Source organism: Labeo rohita, chromosome 5 (assembly GCF_022985175.1).
Source record: "Labeo rohita strain BAU-BD-2019 chromosome 5, IGBB_LRoh.1.0, whole genome shotgun sequence".
Classification (NCBI taxonomy): domain Eukaryota; kingdom Metazoa; phylum Chordata; class Actinopteri; order Cypriniformes; family Cyprinidae; genus Labeo; species Labeo rohita.
This window is the reverse complement of record NC_066873.1, coordinates 30,795,974-30,822,903: the sequence shown is the minus strand read 5'-3', so window position 1 is coordinate 30,822,903 and position 26,930 is coordinate 30,795,974. Positions and strand designations below refer to the sequence as shown.

Below are 26,930 nucleotides of genomic sequence, written 5' to 3'. Positions count from 1 at the left end.
CATTACTCCAGTCTTCAGTGTCACATGATCCTTCAGAAATCATTCTAATATGCTGTTCAAGAAACATTTGTATTATTATCTATATAATAAATAGCTTGGAGTCAGTATCATTTTTGGGGGGGGGGGGGCTCTTGGGAGAAATTATAGAAATTAATACATTTACTTAGTAAGGATGCTTTAAATGAATCAAAACTGATGATAAAGACATATATGTTTCAAAGGATTTCTATTTCAGATAAATGCTGTTCTTCTGAACTTCCTGTTCATCAAAGAAACCTGAAAAAATTCTCCTCAGCTGTTTTCAACATAAAAATAAAAATAATGAATAACTTTTGAGCAGCAAATCAGAATATTAAAATGATTTCTGAAGGATCATGTGACTGGAGTAATAACGCTAAAAGTTCAGCTTTGAAATCACAGGAATAAATTAAATTTCAAAATATATTAAAATAGAAAGTTATTTTAAATAAAAAAAAAAAAAATTTAAAAATTGGAATTTTGGTTCAAATAAATGCAGGCTTAATGAACGAAAAAACTTTTGACTGACAGTGTATATAAAACTTTAACTAAAATTACCAAAAAAAAAAAAAAAAATAAATAAAATAATTCACTTTTACTTATTAGAAAAAAATCAAATATACTACTAATAATATTAATAGCATAATAAAAGTACTAAAATAACACTGATTTATACAAATACAGATTTTTGTCCATGTAAAATGTCAACAAGGACAACAATTCTTCTTGATTCCCCTTCTACATTTTATTCAGTTCATAAATATATTCAGTAACGTCTGATATTAATGTTTTTACTTAAATACAAAACCCCTAGAAGGAGCTTTTTATAATACCTCATCAAAAAACATCCCCACAAAATGTTGTGAGCATGAATGCACTTGTGTGCATTTGCATATCTAATAATGTCATAATACGCACAAACAAAAGATTTTTCAAAATATAGCAGATTTAAGCAGCGGTACCTTAGTCTCTGTGCGGCGTGTAGTCCCATCCTCTGAGGTAACCACCGAAACATGCGAAGTGGGTGTGCCAGGGTCTTCTTCTATGGTTACAGTCTCCTCCACAACCTCCTGGGGCTCCTGCATCATGGCCAGTGACGTCTGGTTACTGGGGCTCTGCTCCTGTGGGACAAAGCAGAGGGTGGTGATTCAGGGTCAGAGGTCACTGCTGTGGGATTAGCTGAATGTTCAGGAAAACCTCAAATAATAGACGAGGGGATATTTTAATTTTGCTAATCCTTTCTATTCATAAGCAAGCATACAGCCAATGAATGACAAATGAAATGCACATACATGCATATTGTACTGCATATATACAGTGCTGCTTGAAAGTTTGTGAACCCTTTAGAATTTTCTATATTTCTGCATAAATATGACCAAAAAGTTCATCAGATTTTCACACAAGTTTTGAAAATTGACAAAGAGAACCTAATTAAACAAATGAGATGAAATATTACATACTTTGTCATTTATTTATTATGAAAAATTATCTAGTGTTAAATATTTGTGAGTTGCAAAAGTATGTAAATCTCTAGGATTAGCAGCTGTTTTATTTAAAGAACAGGGATCTATTAAAGTCTCATCATGTTTGTGAAAGTGAATCATGGCACAAACAAAGGAGATCTCTGAGGACCTCAGAAAAAGAATTGTTGTTGCTCATCAGGCTGGAAAAGTTCACAAAACCATCTCTAAAGAGTTTGGACTTGGAGGAAATGGAGCTAATTCTAGACCACAGGTACCCTCACCAAAAGTGGTTGACCAACAAAGATCACTCCAAAGCAAGATGTATAACAGTTTCAGAGGTTGCAAAGAACCCCAGGATAACTTCTAAGCAACTAAAGGCCTTTCTCACATTGGTTAATGTTGAAGTTCACGAGTCCATCATCAGGAGAACAATGAACAACCATGGTGTGCATGGCAAGGGTGAAAGCCACAACTCTCCAAAAAACACTCCTGTCTGTCTGCAGTTTGACAAAGATCATGTGGACAAGTCAGAAGGCTATTGGAGAAATGTTTTGTGGACGGATAAGACCAAAATATAATTTTTGGTTCAAATAAAAAGTGTTATGTTTAGAGAACGACTTGCCATCATTGATGGAACAATAAATTCTGAATTATACCAGCAAATTCTAAAGGAAAATGTCAGGACATCTGTCCATGAACTAAAATCTAAAGAGAAAGTGGGTCATGCAGCAAGACAACAACCCAAGCGTACAAGTCATTCTACCAACAAATGGTTAAACAAGAACAAAGGTAATGTTTTGGAACGGCCAAGTCAAAGTCTGGACCTTAACCCAATTAAAATGTTGTGGAAGGACCTGCAGCAAGCAGTTCTTAGGAGGAAACCCACCAACATCACAGGGTTCAAGTGTTTGCTTCAAAAAAATGTCACGACAGATACTGAAAGCTAAGATTCACATACTTTTGTACCTTGCAAATATTTAACACTGGATCATTTTTCTCGATAACTAAATGACAAAGTATATATTTTTGTCTTGTTTGTTTGATTGGATTCTCTGTCAACTGTGCGAAAATCTGATGATGTTTTGCATTACATTTATGCAGAAATACAGAACATTCTAAAGGGTTCACAAACTTTCAAGCAGGACTGTATATATCCTACTGCAAAAAACAATTATATAAAACCCTGGAGTGTTGAATCTTCATGGTACAATAATATTAGAAGGCTCAACATGTCTGCTTAAGAGAGAGAGAAAAAAGAAAGCTCTTGAGGCCTCATGTCATCAGGCGAGATGGTAACTAAACAACAAACAAACAATCAAAAATAAAATGCTTCCTGAAGCTATAGTACTTGTAAATGAAAACATGAAGCAAAGGTGGTTGAGGCAACTGTGAAAACACCACAGATGACACAGAAACAAACAAAAGCAAACACTACAATCAGTCTGGGGAGAACTCTGTGTGTGTGTGTGTGTTGGCGGAGGCCACAGGAGGCCCGATGAGGGATGATGCCAGAGGTAGCCATTTGTTTTCCATCCATCTTTGAATGCATTAACGAGCAGGCAGTTTTTCATTGATTAGCATAGCGGAAGGCTTCAAAGTCTGCGCCAGGCCAAATTGATCCGTAGCCCGTCTCGCTAATCATTGACTTCTAGCCTTTCATGTGTCAGTATCATTTCTCTGCGCTGACAGTTTGCACTGCCTGTCCAACCTCAGAACTACATTCTTCTAAGAGAAACCCAAGTCAAAAGAAACTTTTTCTTCTTTCTGGAGTGATTACATTTAGATTGTTCCATTAATTGGCCTAAGACAGGGGTGTCAGTACATGAATTGATTGAAACCGATGATTGATGAGGATAAAAACATCTCAACTGAAGTGGCTCACTCCTAATAGCTGAGTGCCACATGGATTATGCAGGCGTACCGCACAGAAACAAAGCTTTGATTAACTTTCTGACAGGCCAGAAGCTGACTTGAGCAGAATTCAATATGAGAAAGTAATGAGAGACTTTTAAAGAGCCTATTAGCACCCCTGTGAAAGCACAGATAAATATGCCTCTTTTCAACATGGATTTTTAAATGGGAATCACGGCATAACATGAGAAATGAACACTGAAAGTATCCGTTTCTAATGACATTATGCTAATAAGAATCGAAACTAGGTCTCGGTTCTGCACATATGTTGGTTGCACTTCATGGTCATTTATTGTATCGTCAGCCTGAAGGAGCAAAATATAGTGCTAATCTTTTCTTTGTATGCAATTACAAACCAATTTTTTAAACTCATCTGTAATTGTCCTCTATTTGTGAATTATTAATATTTACTTTTACTAGATTAAAAGATTAAAAGGATCATTTTCAGACTGTGAAAAAGCTATGAGAACTAAAACAAACTTGCATTCCAAAGTTGAAGATAAACATGCAAAAAGTAAAGAAAAGAGTAAGGAAAATATCTACGATGTCTCTGGGGACGTTATTAAACGGAGGCTACATCAAACCACCTAGACGCTGTCTAGAAAAGGTCGTCCACAAAACTGTCTGCTCAAAAGAGGGGGTTACTCTTGGGAGCAGCTTCAGAGAGGCCAACAATCACTTTGTAGGAGCTACAGAGTTCAGAAGCACAGGAGAACAGAGTTTAAGGCAAATAAAAGTGAAAATATGTGTGAGGGAAGTAAATTACTTCACTATAGCTCACTATATACTTCACTATAAAAAAAAAAACTATAAAAAAAAAAAAAAAAAAAAAAAAAATCAACAGATATTGTGCATCATTGTCTTGTAGTTCATTGAATATCTTTATGGAATAGATACTGCATGACACTCAACAGATAATATTCAATGGGGTCAGTTTGGGATCAATATGATTTTTTTTTTTTATGATGCTCATTAAGGCTGTGTTTAGTTGATCAAAAACACAGAAAAAAAAATTAATATTGTGAAATATTTTTTCTATTTTAATATGCACTAAAATCTAATTTATTCCTGTGATCAAAGCTGAATTTTCAGCATCATTACTCCAGTCTTCAGTGTCACATGATTCTTCAGGAATCATTCTAATATGCTGATTTATTATCAGTGCTGCTTAATAATTTTTTGGACCATGTGCTATTTTTTCAGGATTCTTTGATGAATAAAAGGTTAAAAGAACAGCATTTATTTAAAATAGAAATCTTTTCTAACAATATACACTATTGTTCAAAAGTCTGGGGTCAGTACATTTTTATTCTTTCTTTTTCTTTTTTAAGAAATTAATACTTTTATTCACCAGGGATGTGTTAAATTGATAAAAAGTGATAGCAAAGTCTTATATTGTTAGAAAAGATTTGTATTTTGAATAAATGCTCTTCTTTTTAACTTTTTATTCATAAAAGTATCATGAAAAAAATTAGGTTCCAAAAATAACTGGCAGCACAACTGTTGCCAACATAGATAATTCTAATAATATATCAGCATATTAAAATCATTTCTGAAGGATCATGTGATGCTTAAGTCTGGGGTAATGGCTGATGAAAATTTAGCTTTGCATCACAGGAATAAATTATATTTTAAACTATATTAGAACAAAAACCACTATTTTATATTATAATAAAATTTTTGCAAAATTACATTTTTTCTGTATTTTTGATCAAATAAATGCAACCTTGATGAGCATAAGAAAAGTCTTTAAAAACTAGTCTTATTGATCCCAAACTTTTGAATGTCAGTGTATTTTAACTGTTTTTAAGCTACATTTAACATGATAAAAAAATAAATAATTTTTTTTAAATTTTACTGTTTTATCTAACAATTTTTTTCACAGTTTATGTTTGTAAAAACAAGTGAAAAAAAAAAAAGAAATCTGGCATTGAAAATTACTTTGCAGTACATCTAGTCAAACGGCCTTGTTTTAAGGACATCCAGATGGATGTTCTTGCTGGAAAACAAGATGCACATACTGATTATTTCTTTCTTTATTTTTAACTATTAACTGGCAATCTCTTAGAAATCTACACAGACTATTTTATCAGCAACCTTACTACCTTTCTGTTTATTCATGGTCAGAAAGCTCTCAGATTTCATCACAAATATCTTAAATTGTGTTCCAAAGATAAACAAAGGTCTTGCGGTTTTGGAACGACATGAGGGTGAGTAATTAAAGGAGAACTCCACTTCCAGAACAATAATTTACTAATAATTTACTTACCCCCTTTTCATCCAAGATGTTCATGTCTTTCTGTCTTTAGTCGTAAAGAATTTATGGTTTTTAAGGAAAACATTTCAGGATTTTTCTACATATAACTGACTTCATTGGTGCCTTGATTTTGAACTTCCAAATGCCGTTTAAATGCAGCTTCAAAGGGCTCTAAACAATTTTTTTTTTTTTTTTCAGAAAAAATAAAATTTTTTATACTTGTTAAGAACAAAAACTCGTGTAGCACAGGCTCTGAGATGCGCGTCCACAATGCTACAAATTAGTAATGGGTCGTTCTTGAATGATTCGTTTATTTTGAACGAATCTTTAATGTGATTCGTTCACTCGCGCATGCGCAACATCCTCTTAGGTTACTGGAATTAGTTCTTCGAGTGTTTTTTGAGTTGTCTGTTCATCTTATGGGGCTGTCACGTGATGCTGATTTTGCTAAAAAGAACTAAATGACTCAAAAAAAGATTCATTCATTTTGCTGAACGAGACTCAAAGGTCCGAATCGGTAAAGTGATCCGAACGATTCCCATCACTACTACGAATCATGTCTAAGTTCATCGTCTGCGTTCTCAGACTCAAAAAAGTAGAGTATGTCGAAAAACTTCTTATTTTCTCCTACAACTTCAGAATCGTCCGACATCGTTGTACCATTTTGTTTGTAAACAGCTTTGACTTATTTTCACTTTCTTAGTCTTTGCGCGTTCGCTTTGTAAACACAAAGCTGCCTACATTCCACATGACCTTCTGACGTGATTCAATAGTACATAGCATCGTGAAAGCGCATCCCAGAGCCTGTGCTTTGTGATTAAAAAGTATACAAATTTTTATTTTCCGAAAAAAATTACAGATTGTTTCACTAGATAAGACCCTTCTTCCTTGATTATTTAGAGCCCTTTGAAGCTGCATTTAAACTACATTTTGGAAGTTCAAAACCAGGGCACCAATGAAGTCCATTATATGGAGAAAAATCCTGAAATGTTTTCCTCAAAAACCATAATTTCTTTACAACTGAAGACAGAAAGACATGAACATCTTGGATGTAAATTATTTGTGAATTGTTGTTCTGGAAGTGGACTTCTCCTTTAATGACAGAATTTTCGTTCTTTAAAACACTGATAGACATATTCTGTACTATTACAAAGGTTCCTCACATCTGAACTTTATGATCAGCACAATACTGCCACTTACCCAAACAGGAACCCTTACAGAAATATACAAAAGCAAAATGAGATCTGTGGGAAACCTGGAGCCAGATCTAGTTTATTTACAGTGTAAAAATAAACACATGACCATAACATCAATACCTTTCAGAATACACACAGGATGTAAAAGTTTACCAGGCATCCATGTTTGCTTTTCCAGTAAAAATTCCCCTTTAATGATGGGGCATAAACCCAAAACCACCGCACTCATGAGCTCATTTTTTGTTTCCAACAACAACAAAAAGTCACCTCAGTCAGCCGGACAGAGAAACAGCCCAAAAATGCAAGCTGAGGATTTTGACACCAACCTGAGCATCATTCAGTATGGTCTTTATCGTGGATGATCCGCTCCGCATGAGGGAAATCTGCTGCCTCAGATAGCAGCTTTGCCTCCATGACAACTATTACACAGGTGAACTCCTGAACCCGCCGTTGCGTTCTGTGTGTTCATGCACGTGCGCTTGCATAGCACGTCTTGCATAATTGAGAGCGTTTCAATTGAGTGAGTTTCTGGGCAACCCAACGGGGTTTTGAAAATGAGCCTCTTTTTAATGCATTCTATTTTTAGAGAGAAAGGAACACCCATAATTCCTTTCTTCTGGAGAATGACAGTAGACTGACAATAATTATAAACATTCAGGACATGTCTAATACATTAATCACAGGTTTCTTTACACTTCTTCCTTAGTTATGCATGTAGTAAACGCTTCAACACGTGAGAGTCTCTGAGCATCGAAAACAGATTCGAAGCTGTGGGAGAATCGGGTGTTCCTTAGCAACATGCCAAAGACCGATTGTTAACAAGGACTTTGTTAAGGAAACAAGTTAGAGAAAAACCAAGACTGGGTTTCTGTACATGAGGAACGCAGAGGCCTTTTCATGAACGTTATATCATGTTTCAAAACCTCTTGTGTCGAATCTGCACATAATTGAGGGTTTGGTAATTGCACAGCGCGGTTTCTTGCGCAAAAGAAATACCAGGTGGGTTTTAATTTCATCCTTTTTTTCCGGCAAGGAGCGACACGGAGGTGTGTGAGATAAACATCAGACTTCCACAATGGCAAATTGAGACAGAGCTGGAGAAGATAAGGTGAGCCGAGGCAAATAGAGCAGATAGGCAAATGAGAAAAATGATTGGCAATTAAAAAGCTTCTGAATAGGGGAGTCAGTTTGCTATCAGACCTGTCCCTGATCCAGACTGGATAAAAAGACCACCCGTCTGCAAAGCTGAGAGAGCAACATTTGTGCTCTCCACATTTCAACAACCAACCAATGCCTTTCTAATTTTCTAATTTTTCTCTAAGGGTGTAATTATTTTTTTCTTTCTTCCTTTTGATGCATAATCTAGAAACATAAAGAGTGGAAAGTGGATTGGACATCAGAATGTCAAACCTCTCTTAATACTGCTATATTTAGTATGCATGTTGAGTACAGTATGCAAATTTTCTAGATGCACATTGAAAGAAAAAAAAAAGTACAAAAACAGTGCTTTTAGCTTGTCACTGGAGCAAAACCCTCATGTATCTTACATACCCTTAAAGGTGCCTTTTAACACCTAGGTAGTGATATGCAACTTTTATAGATAAGGTGCAATTTTAATGGTTCTGCTCCAGTGACAAGCTAAAAGTACAATTTTTACACAACTTGATGGTGTGCATACAGAAAAAGCGCATACTGTATTCAAAATGCATACTACAGTATATACTGCAGCAATAGCATGAGTAGTAATTAATACCCAAATAACATAACATATTTGCCAAATCAGATTACTGTGTGGAATAATCCATCCTACATTGCAATGCATTCCATTTTCTTAAAAAAGAATGAACCATAATTAATGGACCTTTTTCCCACACTGTGATGACACTTCTACAGTTATTAACACTGGAAATCTAGCAACGTTTTTAAAATTTTCATTTTAAAAAATTTACATTTATAACACTTTGTACATTTATCAAACTTTGTATTATATTACCTTGACACTGAAAGGAAAGGAAAGAAAAGGAATTACTTTATTACTTACTAATTACAGAAAACTAAACTAAACACTGCTGTGAGCGTGTTTCTAAAACAACAGCTGTGGGAGTGATTTTAAACTCATCTGGTCATCTGTGGTACTTTTATATACCACAAATTCAGACATGCTATTAAATATACTGACGCTACCTGTTGCTATTTTTACTGCAACACAAAAAATTAAATATTGATACGATGAGGACAGCTACTGAAAGAGCGACAGGTGGCAATGGATATAAGCATACCCAGATAGCACACGTATGTCTGCAAGATGTCTGTTAAAGATCTTGATCTGGAAAGCATCTGCTGTGTACAAACATCTGAGAGACATCTGTAAGATGTCAGTTTTACATACATTCTAAATCATAAACATCTTAAAGACATCTAATGGACGTCCATTTGACATCTGATAGGAAACGTCTTATAGGCTTATTGCAGATGAGCGAACACTCTTAACAAACACTCTACATCTTGCAGATGTACATGCAGACGTCAAATAACCAAATGCCGTACCAGCGGTTTTTACTAAACAGGGGTCTAAACACCCATGGATATCGACGTGTTTACATCCTGGCATTTACCGTTTCTTGTATCTGCCGTTTGTAAGCTTTTCTTTCAGTAGCTGTGGTCTACTAAAAGCCTCAAAGGCATCAGGGCTAAAGTGGAGAGAACAAAGACGCAGGTCTTTAGGAAGTTTTATTCGTCCACAGGCATCTTCCCATTCTTTTCTCCTCTTTTTATAGCTTGGAAAAGCACTGAAGCCTCACATCGCTTCTCTTGTTGCCCTTCGACTGAAAATTACAACTAAAGGCATCGTATCAGTATTTTATTTTCCGAGATGTGCATTCAGAGTTGTGCTGCAGTAAAAATAGCAACAGGTAGTGAGTGCAACTCACTTCAATATAATGGCATCCCCACATAGTCTAAAATATGTATAAAACAATGTGGATTTAAAAAAATATTGTAAATCTTTCATGGGTTTTCTACTACATATTTCAGTAAGAGACATTTGTGACCCTGGACTACAAAACCAGTCATAAGGGGCAATTTTTAAAATTTAGATTTATCCACCTGTTTCTGAGGGGCGCTACTGTAAAAAAGAACATGGGTACAACTTCCGGTGAGGTGGCAGTAGTAGTATACCAATGGTATTTTGTGTGCTAATTAGCGAGAGGCGAAGTGTTTTTCGGATCATTGTTTACTTTGTAAAGTTGCAAACCTTTACAAGAGATGTCGTTATGGTGTTCAGGGACAACATGTGCTGTTCAAAGCTGTGGTCCCACATCTTTAGCAAGTTTGGATCGCTAAATCTCGAATGACTGTTAACTAGTGATATTACATTTGAACCAAGTTATCGGAGCTTGTGTTAAGGGGTGTGCCAGATGAAGCCTCGATTCTAGACTTGCATTGTTAACGTAGAAATCACAAAACCAGCCTCATTTTCTCTCCCCAGTTCAAACCCCCAGATCTTCCTTATTCATTTATATTTTAAAATACCTAGTCATACAAGTAATATAAAAAATACAAATTATTTTAGGAAAATTAAATATTTGCCATATGCACTTAATGTGTACATTACTCTACTATTACATCATATAGACATTCGTACTAGAATTTAATACCACAGTTTAACGGGTAAATGAATTTATCAGAGACGGAAATTCGACAAACAAACACACACACTGTTAAACTTATATTTGTGCACATAACATGAGTCGATCTGTGGAATTCGTGAATGTTTCGTCCGACGGTGTTTCTTTCACAGGCTTTTGGCTGCTTTATTTTTAACTAACCACCAGATCGTGCTGTTTTTGACACACTTGAAGTTTTGAATCTTTTCCTGAAATAGTCAGTAGAAATGTCAGTGCTTCACAAGGCTTCATTTGCCCATCACGACTGTTAACTGTTGAATGAATGAGTGTCACGTCCCACTTGTTTACTACGAACCGGAAGACGCTCCCACTTTTGACGCAAGGCGTCATGGGGCGTCTTGGGACGTTGTGGATACATCATCTGAAAGCTGAATACATCCTGTTGTTAGGAGACGCATGACATTAATCCAATACGTGTTTTAAAACCAACTCCAAATATCCAACATATCTGATACCCTCTGACTGGATGAAATCCTACCATGTGCCCATCATACACTACACAATTTTCTGCGAAATTGGGGCAAAAATCCTGCCAAAAGTTGTGTAGTGTATTACAGCCTTTAGATTCATTTGTGACCCTGGACCACAAAACCAGTCTTAGGGGCCGTTCACATATTGCGCCTAAAAAAGCGTGGAAAAAGCTAAGCGCGCCAATTTTTCCTCCCTTCCAAAGCTCTCTGTACCTTGCACTCCCGTGGCGTCTGCCGTTTCTAAGCAACCATGACCCGCACTCTCAATAAAGACGCGGAAGTTTCATTAAAGGACAAATGGATTTCCAGCACTAAAAATCACTTGCTGTAGCTCTGCTACAAAATTTATTTAAAAATGTAGTTATGATCAGCTGTTTCTCCATCTTGGCTGAGCTTTCAATGTTGTTACTGGAAAGGATGGAGCTAATTGGTTGAATCTTGTGACCCGCGGTGCGCTTGCAGCATTTTGAAAAGTTGAGATGTTTTCATCTCGATCTCTTATCATAAGTTGCACAGGTATATTTGTAGCAATAGCTAAAAATACATTGTATGGGTCAAAATGATTGATTTTTCTTATGCACCAAAAATCATTAGAAAATTAATGTTCCATGAAGATATTTTGTACATTTCCTACCATAAATATATCAAAACTTAATTTTTGATTAGTAATATGCGTTGCTAAGAACTTCATTTAGACAACTTTTAAAAGTGATTTTCGCAATATTACAAAGCACCCTCAGATTCCAGACTTTCAAATTGTTATATCTCGGCCAAATATTGTCCTTATTGCCCTTAGCTTATTTATTTAGCTTTCAGATGATGTATAATGTGACTTTATGACTGGTTTTATGGTCTATGGTCACAGTTGTCTCCAATTCATCTTTCTAGTTTCACTTCAACTATTTAAAAACCAGCAGGAAGATGTTTACACAGTGCACTCTGCACAGTACCCACTCACTAGTAAGCTAGCATTCCATTCCACAACGACACTGCAAAAAAAAGTCTCAAATTTTCTTTCAAATCATTTGTGTCCGATTAATAGTTTCATAACCGTTTGCACAGCGTGCGAAACATCATCAACTAATTTAATATCACTCCAGAGAAGGTCACAAAGATACAGAGAAGATTAGTTTTCGTGCCTCCACTTTGTTCATTACAGTCACCATGCATCACCTGGGCCGCAGCCTCGCCGTCAGTAATGCATCGCACTCTGGCAAACAGGATTTCAGTCAGACCTCACGACAGCAATCATCGGTAAGATCTTACACAATTAATCCCTCTGCCAAGAGCGTTTGTATAACCTTGGGCCGTACGAGTTTCCCATCAACTTGCTACTTTTCTGCATCCATCTTCATGACCGAGAGTCACAACCGCCATGGCCAGGATGCGACAGCGAACAGGAATTGGCTTTCATTTCACTGCTCTGTACTTGTGGAAAATTGAGCAAATAAATCAGACGATTTGAAAAACAAATAACTGAAAAGAAGGCACTTGAATCTCCTCCGTATGACTGCCTAGGGATGGTGAGCGGAAGTAAAATGGAGGAGGGTAATTGGATGGAGGGGACACAACGAGTGACAAGAGAGCAGCTGAAGCCAAAGTGGTCTGGTTCAACCAGGCCTGAGCCAACGGATAGATGCGTCCCAATGGACCGGAATGATGCGGGAAGAGGGGAGGAGGGGTCGGGCCGTGGCATTCCACAGAGAGCCGAGAGTAACGGATGGTCAAAAGCATTTAGAGACGACGGCTGGCAGATAAGCTTAACCGAAAAAGGGATGGAAGGATGAGGGATGAAAGAGAAAAGGCAAGGTAGAGAAGCTAGCGGGCTGTAATGGCTCTGCTAATCTCTTTGTCCTTCTGAGTGATCCAGTGCCAAATCTCCATCCTCTCATCGTCTCAGAACACGGGGGCCACATTTTAAACATTCCTCACTCTTTGGCCGCATCCGTTTCTCTAACAACAGCTTTGGGAAGCCGTTTTCTCTCTCCTCTGGCTCCCTTGACCACCCCTTTTGTTCTCTTGTTCCAGATTCCCAGGTCTAGACAAAAAAACAAAACTGAAGAATCTCAAAGGACACCCTCTTTGAAAAAGAAAAAATAGTATTTACTCAACGAAGCACAACTTTTTTGTCTGGCGCAGGTTTTAAACTTTGTTTGCATAATGAATAAAAATACATGATCTACGTGATTCCATTAACCCCCCATCAGTCTTGCTAGATGAAAAATATTTTTGCGACGGTAATTTTGAACATCTGGAATGAATTAGTCACGTATCCAAGTTACACCCTTCTGAAAGATTTCTGGCACGGCGTGGCTTTACAGCGGGGCTTGAAAAAGCACACAGTCGCCCGCACTCTCACACTTTCACTCACATAATTCAGCTTACGGTCAGCGCTCCCTTTCTGGAATGCAACCCTGACAACACAGTCAGAGCGTATATCACTTCTGTTTGCCTATAAAAATTGGTAAACAGAGTAAGAAAAAAAAAAGTAAAACAAAAAACCTTAAGCCTTCCAATAGTAGTAGAACAAAAACAGGAGTTTGGTTTAGGTGAAACAGTAGCTATGTGTCCATCAACCTCTTTTTATGCACATTTTGAAGTATCGCATCAGAAACGAGTGATAGAAATTGCAAAATTCACAAGCTCACTTATTTTGGTTTTTGAACAGTGCGAAAAGGTTAATGCAAATAATGGGAGATGTGTCACGTGACTTGACTAACTAGCAGACCGATCTCATTGCACGGCATCTGAAACGTTGTTATGGTCATTCTGAAATGCCTGAGCAAAGTCTGTCGTTAAAGTATTTCGGTATAATTGACTCCCTGAACTGTCTTACAAGACTGCGCTCCCAAACAGTTGGCATCCACCTCTGAAAGCAATGACCACATTTATTGTGTTTCGTCTGCTCTCTGTGAGGTGCAAGTCATTTATTATATATGAAAATTATTATATTCAGTGGCTTCTCCTACTTTTCTTAGTGATGTTTAGTGCCAGTTTATCAGGAAGTGGTGATTTTGTTCTCTATTCACTCGTTGGATGGAAATGGTGCTTATTTGCCAAGGTTTTATGTCATAGTCCAATTTTGCGCAATTTTTTTAAGATAAATTGGCAACTTTGGATGGAAACCCAACTAGTGTCATGCAAGATAATCAAAACATTACACTATGATTGTGGGAAAATAAAACAAATCAAAACAAAATAAAATAAAATAAAATAATTTATATTTATAAATCAACAAACTAATTAAACTAAATATGCAGGATTTAGGTAAAAACAGATTACAAAAACAAAACATTATATAAAAAAAAAAAAAATTATATATATATATATATATATATATATATATATATATATATATATATATATATATATATATAAACAATTAAGTTAAATAATAAAATATAAACATACAATAATTTATATTTACAAACCAACAATCTAATTAACTAAACATGCAGAATTTAGGTCAAATAATAAATAATAAAATACAATAAAAAAAGAAAAGAAAAGAAAAGAAAAGAAAAGAAAAATCCATAATATTTTATATTTATAAAACAAACAAATTAACTAAGTAACTAAACGCAGGATTTAGGTCAAAAAGATAATCAAAACTTCACATTATGACTGCAGACTAAAATAATAATAAAATAAAATAAAATAAAATAAAATAAAATAAAATAAAATAAAATAAAATAAAATAAAATAAAAAAATTAAAATAAAATAAAATAATACAAAATAAAGTCAAATAAAGTCAAATAAAATAAAATAAAATAAAATAAAATAAAATAAAATACAATAAAATACAATACAATACAATACAATACAAGTCAGCGCCGATAGCCTTGTGGGCAGTGCGTCGCCGCGTCGGGCGTCCCAAGTTCGAGTCCTGGCTCGAGGACCTTTCCCGATCCTGCCCCCTTCTCTCTCTCTCACTTTGCTTCCTGTCAGCTATGATCTGTCCTATCATAATAAAAGCAAAAATACCAAAAATAAATCTTAAAAAAAAATTATAAAATAAAATAATTTAGAAACAATGTATCTAATAAAATATGTAGGATTTAGGTCAAAACAAATAATCAGAATGGATTTTCAAGTTAGGAGGCTAATCAGTTAATATATGCTACCATAACAACATCATCACTCATTTTTTAAAAAATAAATAAATACATAAATAAAAGAATAGTTCTTTTAAATGATAGAGTCACTTTGCAATTCAGGTGGAATAAAATCTTGCATGACATCAGACTACAGAAGGAGCAATGGCCTTGTAGGAGTTGTTTATTTGATGTGAAAATGAGGGAGTAATGCACAGTGTCACTGCATGAAATGGGTCAAGCAACTTCAGGCTATTGCTACCCAGGGTTTCAGAGGGCGAAATCCCATACAGACATACATCAACAACAGCACGCACCGCAAATACTGTTTTCTGGCTGCGAGTCAGCAATGTGGTCTCTCCAGGGAGAGGCGCTGGGAGCCTTTGCCAAAAGATCAGTTCACGCGGGGTCTCCGGGCTGTGGCCATGTGCAGGGCAGGAAAGACATGTGTTTGACTTCCCCCTGTCACTGCACTTGCTCCCGCTGTCCTGTTTGCTACTTCCACCACTGAAGGTCCAGCTGTTACCAGATCAAATATCAGGCCCAGGGACCAGCCTGCCTCTGAAACACAGTCACACAGCCAGAGGGCCAGATAGCGGCGGTGGGCCTTCACGGACACTTTAACAGCCTGGGATGACTGATTGCTCAGTTCACACTTTCTGTCTATCACATCCTTATCTCGTCCTAATGCGAAGCCACTCAGAAGTGATTAAATCAGCGATAGACTTTATGATTGCGCGTGTGTGCACGAACGAGCGGCCACAAAGTCACACCAGTCTCTCTAACACATGCTTCAGGAAAAGGAAGGACATGCTGTCATGGAAACCCTTGATTTACAGCACGGCTTGTATTGTGCAGTCAGATAAAGGCTGTGTAATATATCCAACACACATATACAGAGCTCCAGGCTTAATGCAATCTATCCTGCTCTGCCTTGACCTGTTTAAGGAGGTTATATTCTTCACGATTCTATATTTATGAAGCCACATGCATAGATTTGTAACAAATAGCCACGTGAACTGGTCTTGTAGTCATCCATCTCATCGCCAAAACATTACTTTTGCACGTCAAGGGCCTCTCCGCACCTGAATTATACTTCACAAATGCTAAAAGCGACTGGCATTTCATGGCCCATTGACTAATGCACTGCAGCGCTGCTCCGTGTATGCATGCAGCGCACGGCTGAAGCGTTCGGGAAAGACGTCTGGGAGCTTGATCAACCATCTGCACGTTACGGCGTCACGGAGACGGAGCTGTGAAATCGAGGAGCGGCCGGACGATCCATTAGAAACCCACACGGTGCTGTCTGTACCGCCGAGATGTGGATATTCATACCTCATGTGAAAGGCCCATCTGTAAGCAATATTCTCTCAGGATCCATATGAGCCCTAAAAGCACAAGCTACATGAAGAAACTGGATCTGATCCTTGGGGCTTTGGGAGGCAGCGGAGGAGAAAAGCTCTACAGCATCAGCTATTGTTGCTTGTGTATAATGATACAAGATATTTTAGGACCACAAACTTTTAAATGGTAGTTTATATAATTTTAACTTTTTATTTACTAAAGGATCTTGGAAAAAAGTATCAAAGGTTACAACAAAGTATTAAGCAGCACAACTGTTTTCAGCATTGATAATAAATCAGCATATTAGAATGATTTCTGAAGGATCATGTGACACTGAAGACTGGAGTAATGATGCTGAAAATTCAGCTTTGCATCTCAAGAATAAATTACATTTTAAAATATATTCACACGGAAAACAGTCATTTTACATTGAAATAATATTTCACAATATTACTGTTTTTTTCTGGATTTTTGATCAAATAAATGCAGCCTTCATGATCTCAAACTTTTGAACGGCAGTGTATCTTTTAGCAAATCAATGTGTGTTTATTAAGCAATGATTATTTTGAATAAATTGATGAATGTAAATTGCTCTCTGTGAAACAAACTGTTTCTAAAACTGTACTAAATAAATATAAATACAGATTAACACCTAAGCTAGATGTATCTGATCAAAAATACAGTAATAATAATATTATAAAATATTACAATTTAAAACAAATGTTTTCCAATTTAATAATATATTAAAATATTTCAAAATGTAATTTATTTCTGAATTTTCACCAGCCATTACTCCAGTTTTCAGTCACATTATCCTTCAGAAATCACTAATATGCTGATTTAGTGCTCAAGAAACTTTTCTTGTAATTATTAATGTTGAAAACAGTTGCGCTGCTTAATGTTTTTGAAAAGAGTTGTTTTTCTCAGAATTCTTAGAAGAATCATTTATTTATAAATGTCACTTTTGATCAATTTAATGCATCCTTGCTGAAAAAAAAAGTATTCATTTCTTTCCAATAAATAAATAAATAAATAAATAAATAAATAAATGTATTTATTTTGAGATTTAATCGATTTAATAAACTTTTAATTGATGTGTGTTTTGTTACGACAGGACAATATTTGGCCAAGATACAACTATTTGAAAATCTGAGGGTGCAAATTAAGTTCTTAGAACTGCATATTACTAATCAAAAATTAAGTTTTGATATATTTACAGTAGAAAATTTACAAAATATCTTCATGGAACATGATCTTTACTTAATATCCTAATGATTTTTTGATAATTTTGACCCATACAATGTATTTTTGGCTATTGATACAAATATAACCGTGCTACTTTTGACTGGTTTTGTGGTCCAGGGTCGCATATAGTAAATAAAAAATATGAAAGTCTTACAGTATTCTATTTTTTTTAAACCAAAACATAAGATGGACATACTTATAATAACATGATTTTTTTCTTCCTGTGTGAACTGTGCATTTTTTAAACGCAACAGACTTATGAATTCTCTCTGTGTTTGTCTATAAACTCATGCCCTTGCAGCAAACAGTAGGTTATGATGTGTCCATCAAAAAGAGACTAAAAAGTGAAGAGACAGGCCAAAAGCAATGAGACAAGATATAAAGAGATACACACAGAGAGAAAAAGAGAATAAAACAGAAAGAGAGTCATACTGGGGCATCATTAGTTCTAATGTATTCCAGCCCACTGCCATTCAATTTCAGTGGCCCACTACGAAGGTGTGTTTGATTAGTGGCAGATTGGATTTTGATTTCTGGAATATTGCCTCCTAATTGCCTGTTTAGATTTCTAATCATAGATTAATGGCACACAACAAAAGAGCTTGTGGATAATAAACCAATAGCTGAAGCGTAGCTAATTCATTCCCCCTACTCGGCTATGGAGAAAGAGCGCTCTTTCATTACGCAAAAACAAAGGGCATTATTGTGCGTGACTTGCTTTTATAACAATCAACGAGTCTCTGTCGGCTGTTGCACAAACCGTGACCTGTAAAACACGCTCCTTATGAAAGTATCACTGAATCTAGTGTCATAATAAATGATCGGTTTAGCAGCTCACAGAAGTTACAGAAAAACTACTGAGTATCTCTGTAACAAGCCTGGGACGTGCCAGGCATCAATCATTTTTGTAAAAACAAAACTAAATCTGAGGTGAGACAGACCAGTTATGCTATAAATATCTCATGGAGTAATTAAAAGTCATTAAGTGTGGGAAAAACTCAATAAATAATCCTACAGACAGGCAAGAATATTTCATTTAAAATGTAATTAAATTACATAACAAACGTGATGATTTAATTACTACACTAACAGTCAAAAGTTTTTGAACAGTAAGATTTTTAATGTTTTTTTTTTTTTTTCTTCTGCTCACCAAGGCTGCATTTATTTTATGCGACGTACAGCAAAAAAAAAAATACAATTTTAAATATTTTGACTATTTAGAATAACTGTTTTCTATTTGAATATATTTTAAAATGTATTCCTGTGATCAAAGCTAAATTTTCAGCATCATTACTGCAGTCTTCAGTGTCATATGATCCTTCAGAAATCATTCTAATATACTGATTTGCTGTTCAAGAAACATTTTTTATTATTATCATTATCAATATTTAGTAGAAAAATCCATTTTACATTTATAAAACAAACAAATGAACTAAATACACAGGATTTAGGTCAAAAAGATAATCAAAACTTTACATTATGACTGCAGACTAAAAAAAAATAATAATAATAATAATAAAAATAGATTGTTTCAGGATTCTTTGATGAACAGAAAGATTCAAGATTTGGGGGGGATTATAGAAATTAATACTTTTATTTAGCAAGGATGCTTTAAATTGTTCAAAAGTGATGATAAAGACATTTATAATGTTACAAAAGATTTCTATTTAAGATTAAATGCTATTCTTCTGAACTGTCTATTCCTCAAAGAAACCTGAAAAAAATATACTTAGCTGTTTTTAACATAATAATAATAATAATAATAATAATAAAATAAATGTTTTTGAGCAGTAAATCATAAAATTAGAATTATTTCTAAAGGATCATGTGAAACTGAAGACTGGAGCAATGATGCTAAAAATTCAGCTTTGAAATCACAGAAATAAATTACATTTTAAAATATATTCAAGTACAAAACAGTTGTTATAAATAGTAAAAAACTGTATAAATTTGTACTGTTTTTGCTGTACTTTGGATCAAATAAATCTATGCTTAGAAGAGACTTCTTTTTCTTCACTGTTCAAAAACTTTTGACTGGTAGTGTATTTTTTTTATATCATTGTATCATTAAAATTGTTAATTGCTGTCTGCACGGAAAAAATATACATGTTGTGCCAGAAACTTGATGATTGAATTATTTTTAGGGTCGGAACAGCCATTACCTGATGCTCTTGTAAGATCTCCAAGAGATATCACAGCTGCCCACAGCCAGCCTGATATCAAACCCTCATTAGAGCAGGAAGGAAGTGGCAGTACTGAAAAAGATGGCTTGTTTGTGCAAGCATATCTGCGCATACATCTACGTTTGTGTCATGTCCAGAGATATCCAGCATGCTTCATCTAATTAGAGCTGGATTCCTGGAAGTGTGACCCAAACAGCTCAACCATACAGCTGCCAAAACCATTTAGTTTCACTTCAACACCTCTCCGCTCATCAGCCAAGTAACAATAAAACATCCAACATCGGATTCGCCTCTTAATAAATTGCCAAATTTGAGCTTTCAAAGCAGTAGCACTAAGACTCAATCACTACTGCAATAACACCAATAAATTGCCACATATTCAACCAAAATAGTCTAATATGAAATAATACGCTTACACTGTCAAGTTTGAAATCAGTTCAGTTTTTTTCTGAAAGAAATTCATATTTCTATTCAACAAGAATGCATTCCTCACAGTAACAGTGACATAACAGTAAAGACTTTATATTGTCACAAAAGATTTGTTCTTTTGAACATTTTATTCACCAAAGAATTCAGAAAAATCACAGTTCCCACAAAAATATTAAGCAGAACTGTTTTCAATCCTGATAATAAGCATTGTAAGCATTGCAGCATTGTATCAGTCCAGGAAGGAAATGCTAAGGAGATCTCAAAGCTTTCCTTTCCTAACTGCCTGGAATTCAGCTCCACCCCTGCTGAAGAGGAAGTCAGTTAATCTCATTGTAATGAGAGTGTAAATTATAAACAAAATGACTCACTATAGGATAGTCACAACAAACATTTGAACAGCTTTGATGAACTACAGCTAGATTTGTGCGTCTGTGTTTATTCTGAAATGCGATGACTAATTCAGGAAGGTGGTTAGAGAGTTTAGTCATAAGTAATACATCTGCCTGACATGTCGTTTTTAAATAGTGAATGAAGTGAGAGCAGGCTGGTGGATCTGCAACACATTTTGGCAAAATTAAAGGGCAAGTGTGGTACTTAAAAACAGTTTATCCAAAAATGAAAATTCTGTCGTTACTCGCCCTCATGTCACCTTCGTTCGTCTTCAGAACACAAATTAAGATATTTTTGATGAAATCTGAGAGCTTTCAACTAACACGTTCAAGGCCCAGAAGTTGCAAGATTTGTTTTCTTTGCACATTCATAAAATTATGGTTGAACCACTGATGTCAAATGAACTATTTTAAAGATGTCCTTACTACCTCTCTGGGTCTTGAAAGTGGTAGTTGCGTAGCCGTGTAAGCAGGGTCAGAAAACTCTCTGATTTCATCAAAAATATCTTAATTTGTGTTCCAAAGATGAATGAAGGTCTTACGGGTTTGAAACGACATGAGGGTGAGTAATTAATGACAGAATTTTCTAAATTCTGTTCAAAGGTTTGGAAAAGTTCTAAAAGAAGTTGTATGCTCAACAAGACTGCATTTACTGTATTTGATCAAAAATACAGCAAAAACAGCAATATTGTGAAATATTATTACAATTTAAAATAACTGCTTTATATTTTGATATATTTTAAAATGGAATTTAATCCTGTGATGGCAAAGCTAAATTTCCAGCAGCCATGACTCCAATCTTCAGTGTCATGTGAGCTTTTAGAAACCATTCATATCTACTACATTGGTGCTCTAGAAACACTTATTATTGAAAGCAGTTCATTATCAATAAAAGTAATGTTTCTGTGGAAACTGTGATACATTTATTTCTGAATTCTTATAAAAATATAAGGTTTAAAAGAACAGCCTTTTTTAAACAGAATTTGTGTAAATGTAAAAGCCTTTACTGTCATGTATAAGCCTTTACATTAAATCACTTTACTGCATTCTTTCTGAATAAAATTTAAATCAATTGAATTTTAAAAATTTAACTGATCCCTATTTGAACAGTAGTGTATAAATATGTAGATTAAGGGCTTTCAGCTTTTTGATGCCAAAGATCCATAAATATGTTCTTGTTGCAAGGGACTACTTTCTTAAAATAAACAGACAGCTACATATATTTTTTTCCTGTATGAAGACCCATTTATGCAACCCAGGCTCATGAAAATACATGTCTCTATATACATTTCTGTAACACCATAATTACATACATCACTGCAGCAGTGATGATGATGATGATTTAGCAGCAGTTTCAAAGTGAAATGTCTGATGACTGGCACTAAAACACTTTCAATACGTGACCGTGGCATTTTTTTTTATTACATTAGCACAGACATATATTGCTACGTTTTTATTATGCTGCTTGAGGTACGTATTGTACGTATTGCGTCAAATGTCCAGGGAGTGTTGCTAAACGTTAATGCTCTGTCTTGTTGGAAATAGGCCTATCCCCTACACCAAAACCAACCGTAACCTAAGTGACTGTGTTAACAAATGCAAAAGTGATATAAAACTGCATTTGTTGAGGCAGCCGTGCTATTTTAACTTCCTTATGCGGATTTGAGTTTTTTTGTCGAACTGTAGTTTCACGGGGTTCGTACCAAAGCTCTTCATCACTCAAGTGCAATGCCGTATCGGGTGAGCTACCGGGCAAACTTGCTTAAATTAGAAAACTCATGCATATCAAGCTGTATATGTGACGACAACATTCAAAAATATCAGATTTTAAAGGGGTCATATGATGCGATTTCATATTTTGGAGTGTTACAAGCTGTTTGTGCATATATAAGTCTCAAACCTAAAGAGATATTCTTTATAAAAGTTAAGACTCAGGCATGCCTTCTTAAAATGGCTTGTTCAAACAGGCACCCACATGTCTACGTCACGGTGTGGAAAGTTTTGTACTGGTGAAGTTATATTTACAACACTGTACCAGAATAGTACAACACAAATAGAGTGGGTGCTGTGCATTTTAAAGAGGACTGTTTCCTGAACCTGGGAGAGTAGCCTACAATGCCTGCTGTACACAAAGGGTTAAGGCTATAAAGTGGGGCAATTCCAACTTTGCAAGGACAGTCTGGCACTTCTGACTCACAAACTGTAAGTACCTTTTTATATTTAAAGTATTTGCTACTGACTATTTAAACGCGAGTTTTGAGTGGTGTAGAGTAGTGCTGCTTGTTTGTCGTTTCTACAATCACAAATGCAGACATGGGGTTATGTTTACGCAGAGCGACGCAACACATAAAAAGACAGTATGAGTCATTATAATCAGTAATTATGTCCTCACTGGATGCAGCAAATGCCTCATTTATAATGGATTTTACTGGTTTTTTTTCACGTCGCGCCAGGAAACAGCATCACAACATGGTAAGGGGCGTAACATTTCTGTCACACGCTTGAGGTATCACAATGCACTGGGTAGCTGGCCAATCAGAGAACACCACGCTTTTTCAGAACAATGAGCTTTGTAAAAACTGAGTGTTTCATAGTGATGGGAAGTTCGGATCATTTTACCCACTCGGACCTTTGAGTCTCGTTCAGCAAAATGAACAAATCTTTTTTTCGAGTCATTTCGTTCATTTTAGCAAAATCTAATAAAAATGTTACGTGTTACTTCCCTAACACATCTACTGCTTACACAAACATACAAACAAGACAAAGCTATAATGCTATAAGAACCAGAAAAGATTAATTCATTGCTTACCTGGGTCTTTAGTCTATGATTAGCTCACCTCACCTCTTATCTGACAGGTTTTTGGGTTTGAGTCGTTTGTTCATCACGTGACAACCCCATAAGCTTAACCTATGTAGTCTGAGCCAGAAAGAGAACTGATTAGTTCATTTCTCAAGTCTATGGGTTCGAGTCGTTTGTTCATCACTTGACAGCCCCATAAGATGAACGAACAACTCCAAAAACCAGAAGACTCGAAACAGGTGAACTAATTCCAGTACAGAACCTAATAGGATGTTATGCATGTGCGACTGAACGAATCACTCCCCCGAGACAACTCGTTTGTCCCGAGTCACATTAAAGTTTCGTTCAAAATAAAAGAATCGTTCAAGAACGACCCATCACTACTGTTTCAGAAAGACAGGGTAGAGATGAGCAATAATAATGTACAGTATGTGGAAAATAATGTGTTTTTTTGAACCTCAAACTGTGTAAACACATTGCATTACACCAAATACACAATATAATCTTCTTTTTAGCAACATCATATAACCCCTTTAAATCAAACAGGATGTTAAAACTGTTCTGAAGTCATAACATAACATTCTGCAAGTAATTGTGTGAAAATTAGGCTTTGTTAATCGAAACTCTGTACCTGTAAATCATACTTTGTGTGATTCATACATATAGGTACGTTTTATTAGTTTTGCAGTAATGTATATAGAGGCACGTATTTCCAATGAGCCTATGTTGCATTTCTGCTACGTGAAAAACAGTGTGATATTTAAAATTAAATAATTGTATATACATTTTATATTGCCATTATATTAAAGCCAAAATAAATTATTCAGGAATGATCTGGAAAATCATACAACTTTGAAATAACATGAGGATGTATAATGATGACAGACTTTCTCATTTTTGGCTGAACTATTGCTTTAACCTGAATGGGCTGGAGTCCAAATTAAAGCCGCCAATCCAATCTATGTGCAAATCAGGTCTGAGGTTCTCTCTAATTTTCTTCTAAATGTACAGACTACACAATTCCGACCTTCTCTGAGACTTTTGTCTGGTCTGGACACATACAACATCAAACACTGAACAGAATACAGAAAGTATTATAAATGAGAGACTAAGAGGTCAATCTAAAGAAGGTTTCTATAGTATGGGACACTCGGCACTTCAAACCATTCTCATTCAGCGTTTCTTACCACAAAATAACTCCAACAGCGAAACGAAGAGTTCCTCTTCCACCATACAAGCTAATTTCCTTCTGTATTATTTTTCTCACGCTCTTATTTGCTATTCAGGACAGTGAAAGTGAACTTGCAAACATAAAATCTATATGTCAGCACAGGCGTGACATGCCAAAGTGTGAAGTAACAGAGTAGAGCCACATCATGTCTAACACTTGACGTGGGGCCACGATGGGTAGTCAAGTCACACGAGACGCATCAGCAGTGTTTATATGTGCACCATATGTTGTGGGTGGTGAACTCCACAAAACTAATTTGATTTCTCATAAAGGTCCACCTGTTCTGAGACAGACAGGAGGCAGACTGTGACATGTGGGGTGCGTCCTGTCCGTCCCCTCTCACTGCACTGGCAGGCGCTGACATGATTATGTTGATGTTACGTCCTGAGTGGCACAGTCGGCCAGATCGTCTTAATCTGTGCCAGCATTCTGCAAACATCTGTCCCTCTGTACACCTTTCAAACATAGGACTTTCACACACAACCCAGCAGCCAAGGAAAGACACCTCTCTGTCATAGTAACAGCACCATAGCAACACTGTGAAGTGCTTGGGTAACACAGGTTAAGGTTGGTCTGGCAGATCTGAGTAGCACTTATTAAAGGTGAAGTATGTCATTTCTGTGCCACTAAAAGCACTAAATGAAATTACAAAAACAACTTGATTTTTACTTTTCTTATTTTTCCCAAGAAAGAGTGGTGCTTGTCCGTGCTGAAACTGCCAATGCTAGGGTGCAGTTAGTGCTGGTTCTGGGGTTTTCTGAACTGTTTTTTAGTTACTGGGCGTTGCTAGGTTGTTATTTACAGGTCTAAGTACACTGAGTTGTGTACTCCTTTAGTGCAAGTCCACAAGATTTTTCATTGATTTTAATCATTAACCAGGGAAAAAGTCATGTTGTTTAGAAACGTAACAGCACAAAAAGCTGCATACAAAAACCACATCAGCCTTCTTAACTTAATAATCATGAATATTTTTTTTTTTTACATAGCAATATCTTTATTTATATCTATGTAGGTTCATTTCGTTCACCCTTGTGTACAACATATCTGAAAATAAATGAAGTAAAGTTAATATGTCAGGCTGCTTAAAGTTTTGAAGTTTATAACTGGCTTATTTATAGCTGTCTCTATATGTTAAACCTAGATAGAAAAAAATGATTTAACAAAATGGCTGTCTAAGCAAGTTAAATATGGGAATTAACAAATTTGAGGGTAAAAAAAATACATACATTTAAAAAGTTGTTTAATAAAATGACTGAATGAAATAAAATATTTGACAAAACAACTAAAAAGAAAAAAATATTTTACAAAAACAAATTAATAAAAAAAAAAATGTAAAGTGTTATTAAAAATACATTTTTAAAATCATTTAACAAAATGGCTGTCTGTGAATGTTAAATGTGGGTAAATAAAAAAAAGTTATTTAATAAAATAAAAAAATCAAATACAAATAAAATAAAATAAAATAACTCTTTGCATGTTAAAATTAGGAAAACATTTTTTAAAAATACTAGTGTAAAAAAACATTTGAAAAATATTTTTAAATATTTTTTTAATCATGTAACAAAATGGTTGTCTTTGCCACGTTAAATGTGGGAATTAAAAATTCTAGGGTGAAAAAGAAAACATTTAAAAGGTATTTAATCAAATGAATAAATCAAATAATATTTTACAAAATATCTCTGTTTGCATGTTAATCTTAGGAAAACATTTAAAAAAAAAAAAAATTAAATATAAAAAAATTATTACATTTTTAAAATCATTTAACAACATGGCTGTCTTTGCATGTGGGAATTAAAAAATTCTAGGGTAAATTAAATAAAACGTATGTAATAAAAAGAATAAATGAAATTACAAATATTTTACAAAACAACTCTCTTTGCATGTAAAACTTAGGAAAATATTAAAAAGTAATATATATATATATATATATATATATATATATATATATATATACATACATATATATATATAATTTTTTATATAAACGTATAAATTAAATAAAATGATTTTAAAATATGTTACAAAATAACTCTCTTTGCATGTTAAATGAGGGAATTAAAAAAATTCAGGGTTAAAAAAAAAAAGTTATTGAATAAAATGATTAAATGAAATGAAATGCTAAATATTAAAAATATTTTACAAAATATCTCTGTTTGCATGTTAAACTTAGGAAAGTATTAAAAAGTAGTGTGTGTATATATATATATATATAT

General features: G+C 35.0%; 1 protein-coding gene and 1 long non-coding RNA gene across 15 annotated transcripts in view; one reads left to right on the top strand and one right to left on the bottom strand.

Annotated features, from left to right (window-relative positions):
- The window catches only part of arvcfb (ARVCF delta catenin family member b), a 273,519-nt gene that overhangs the window by 96,165 nt on the left and 150,424 nt on the right, over positions 1–26,930 (bottom strand). For all 13 annotated transcript variants that reach the window (XM_051108695.1, XM_051108689.1, XM_051108697.1 and 10 more), the window contains one exon: positions 981–1,139. In XM_051108695.1, coding sequence (XP_050964652.1) covers positions 981–1,139 — 159 coding nt within the window. The remainder of the gene's footprint in view (positions 1–980; positions 1,140–26,930) is intronic.
- LOC127164686 (uncharacterized) overlaps positions 22,687–26,930 on the top strand; it is a 7,832-nt gene continuing 3,588 nt past the window's right edge. For both annotated transcript variants that reach the window (XR_007827689.1, XR_007827690.1), the window contains exon 1: positions 22,687–22,888. This is a non-coding gene — a long non-coding RNA (uncharacterized LOC127164686). The remainder of the gene's footprint in view (positions 22,889–26,930) is intronic.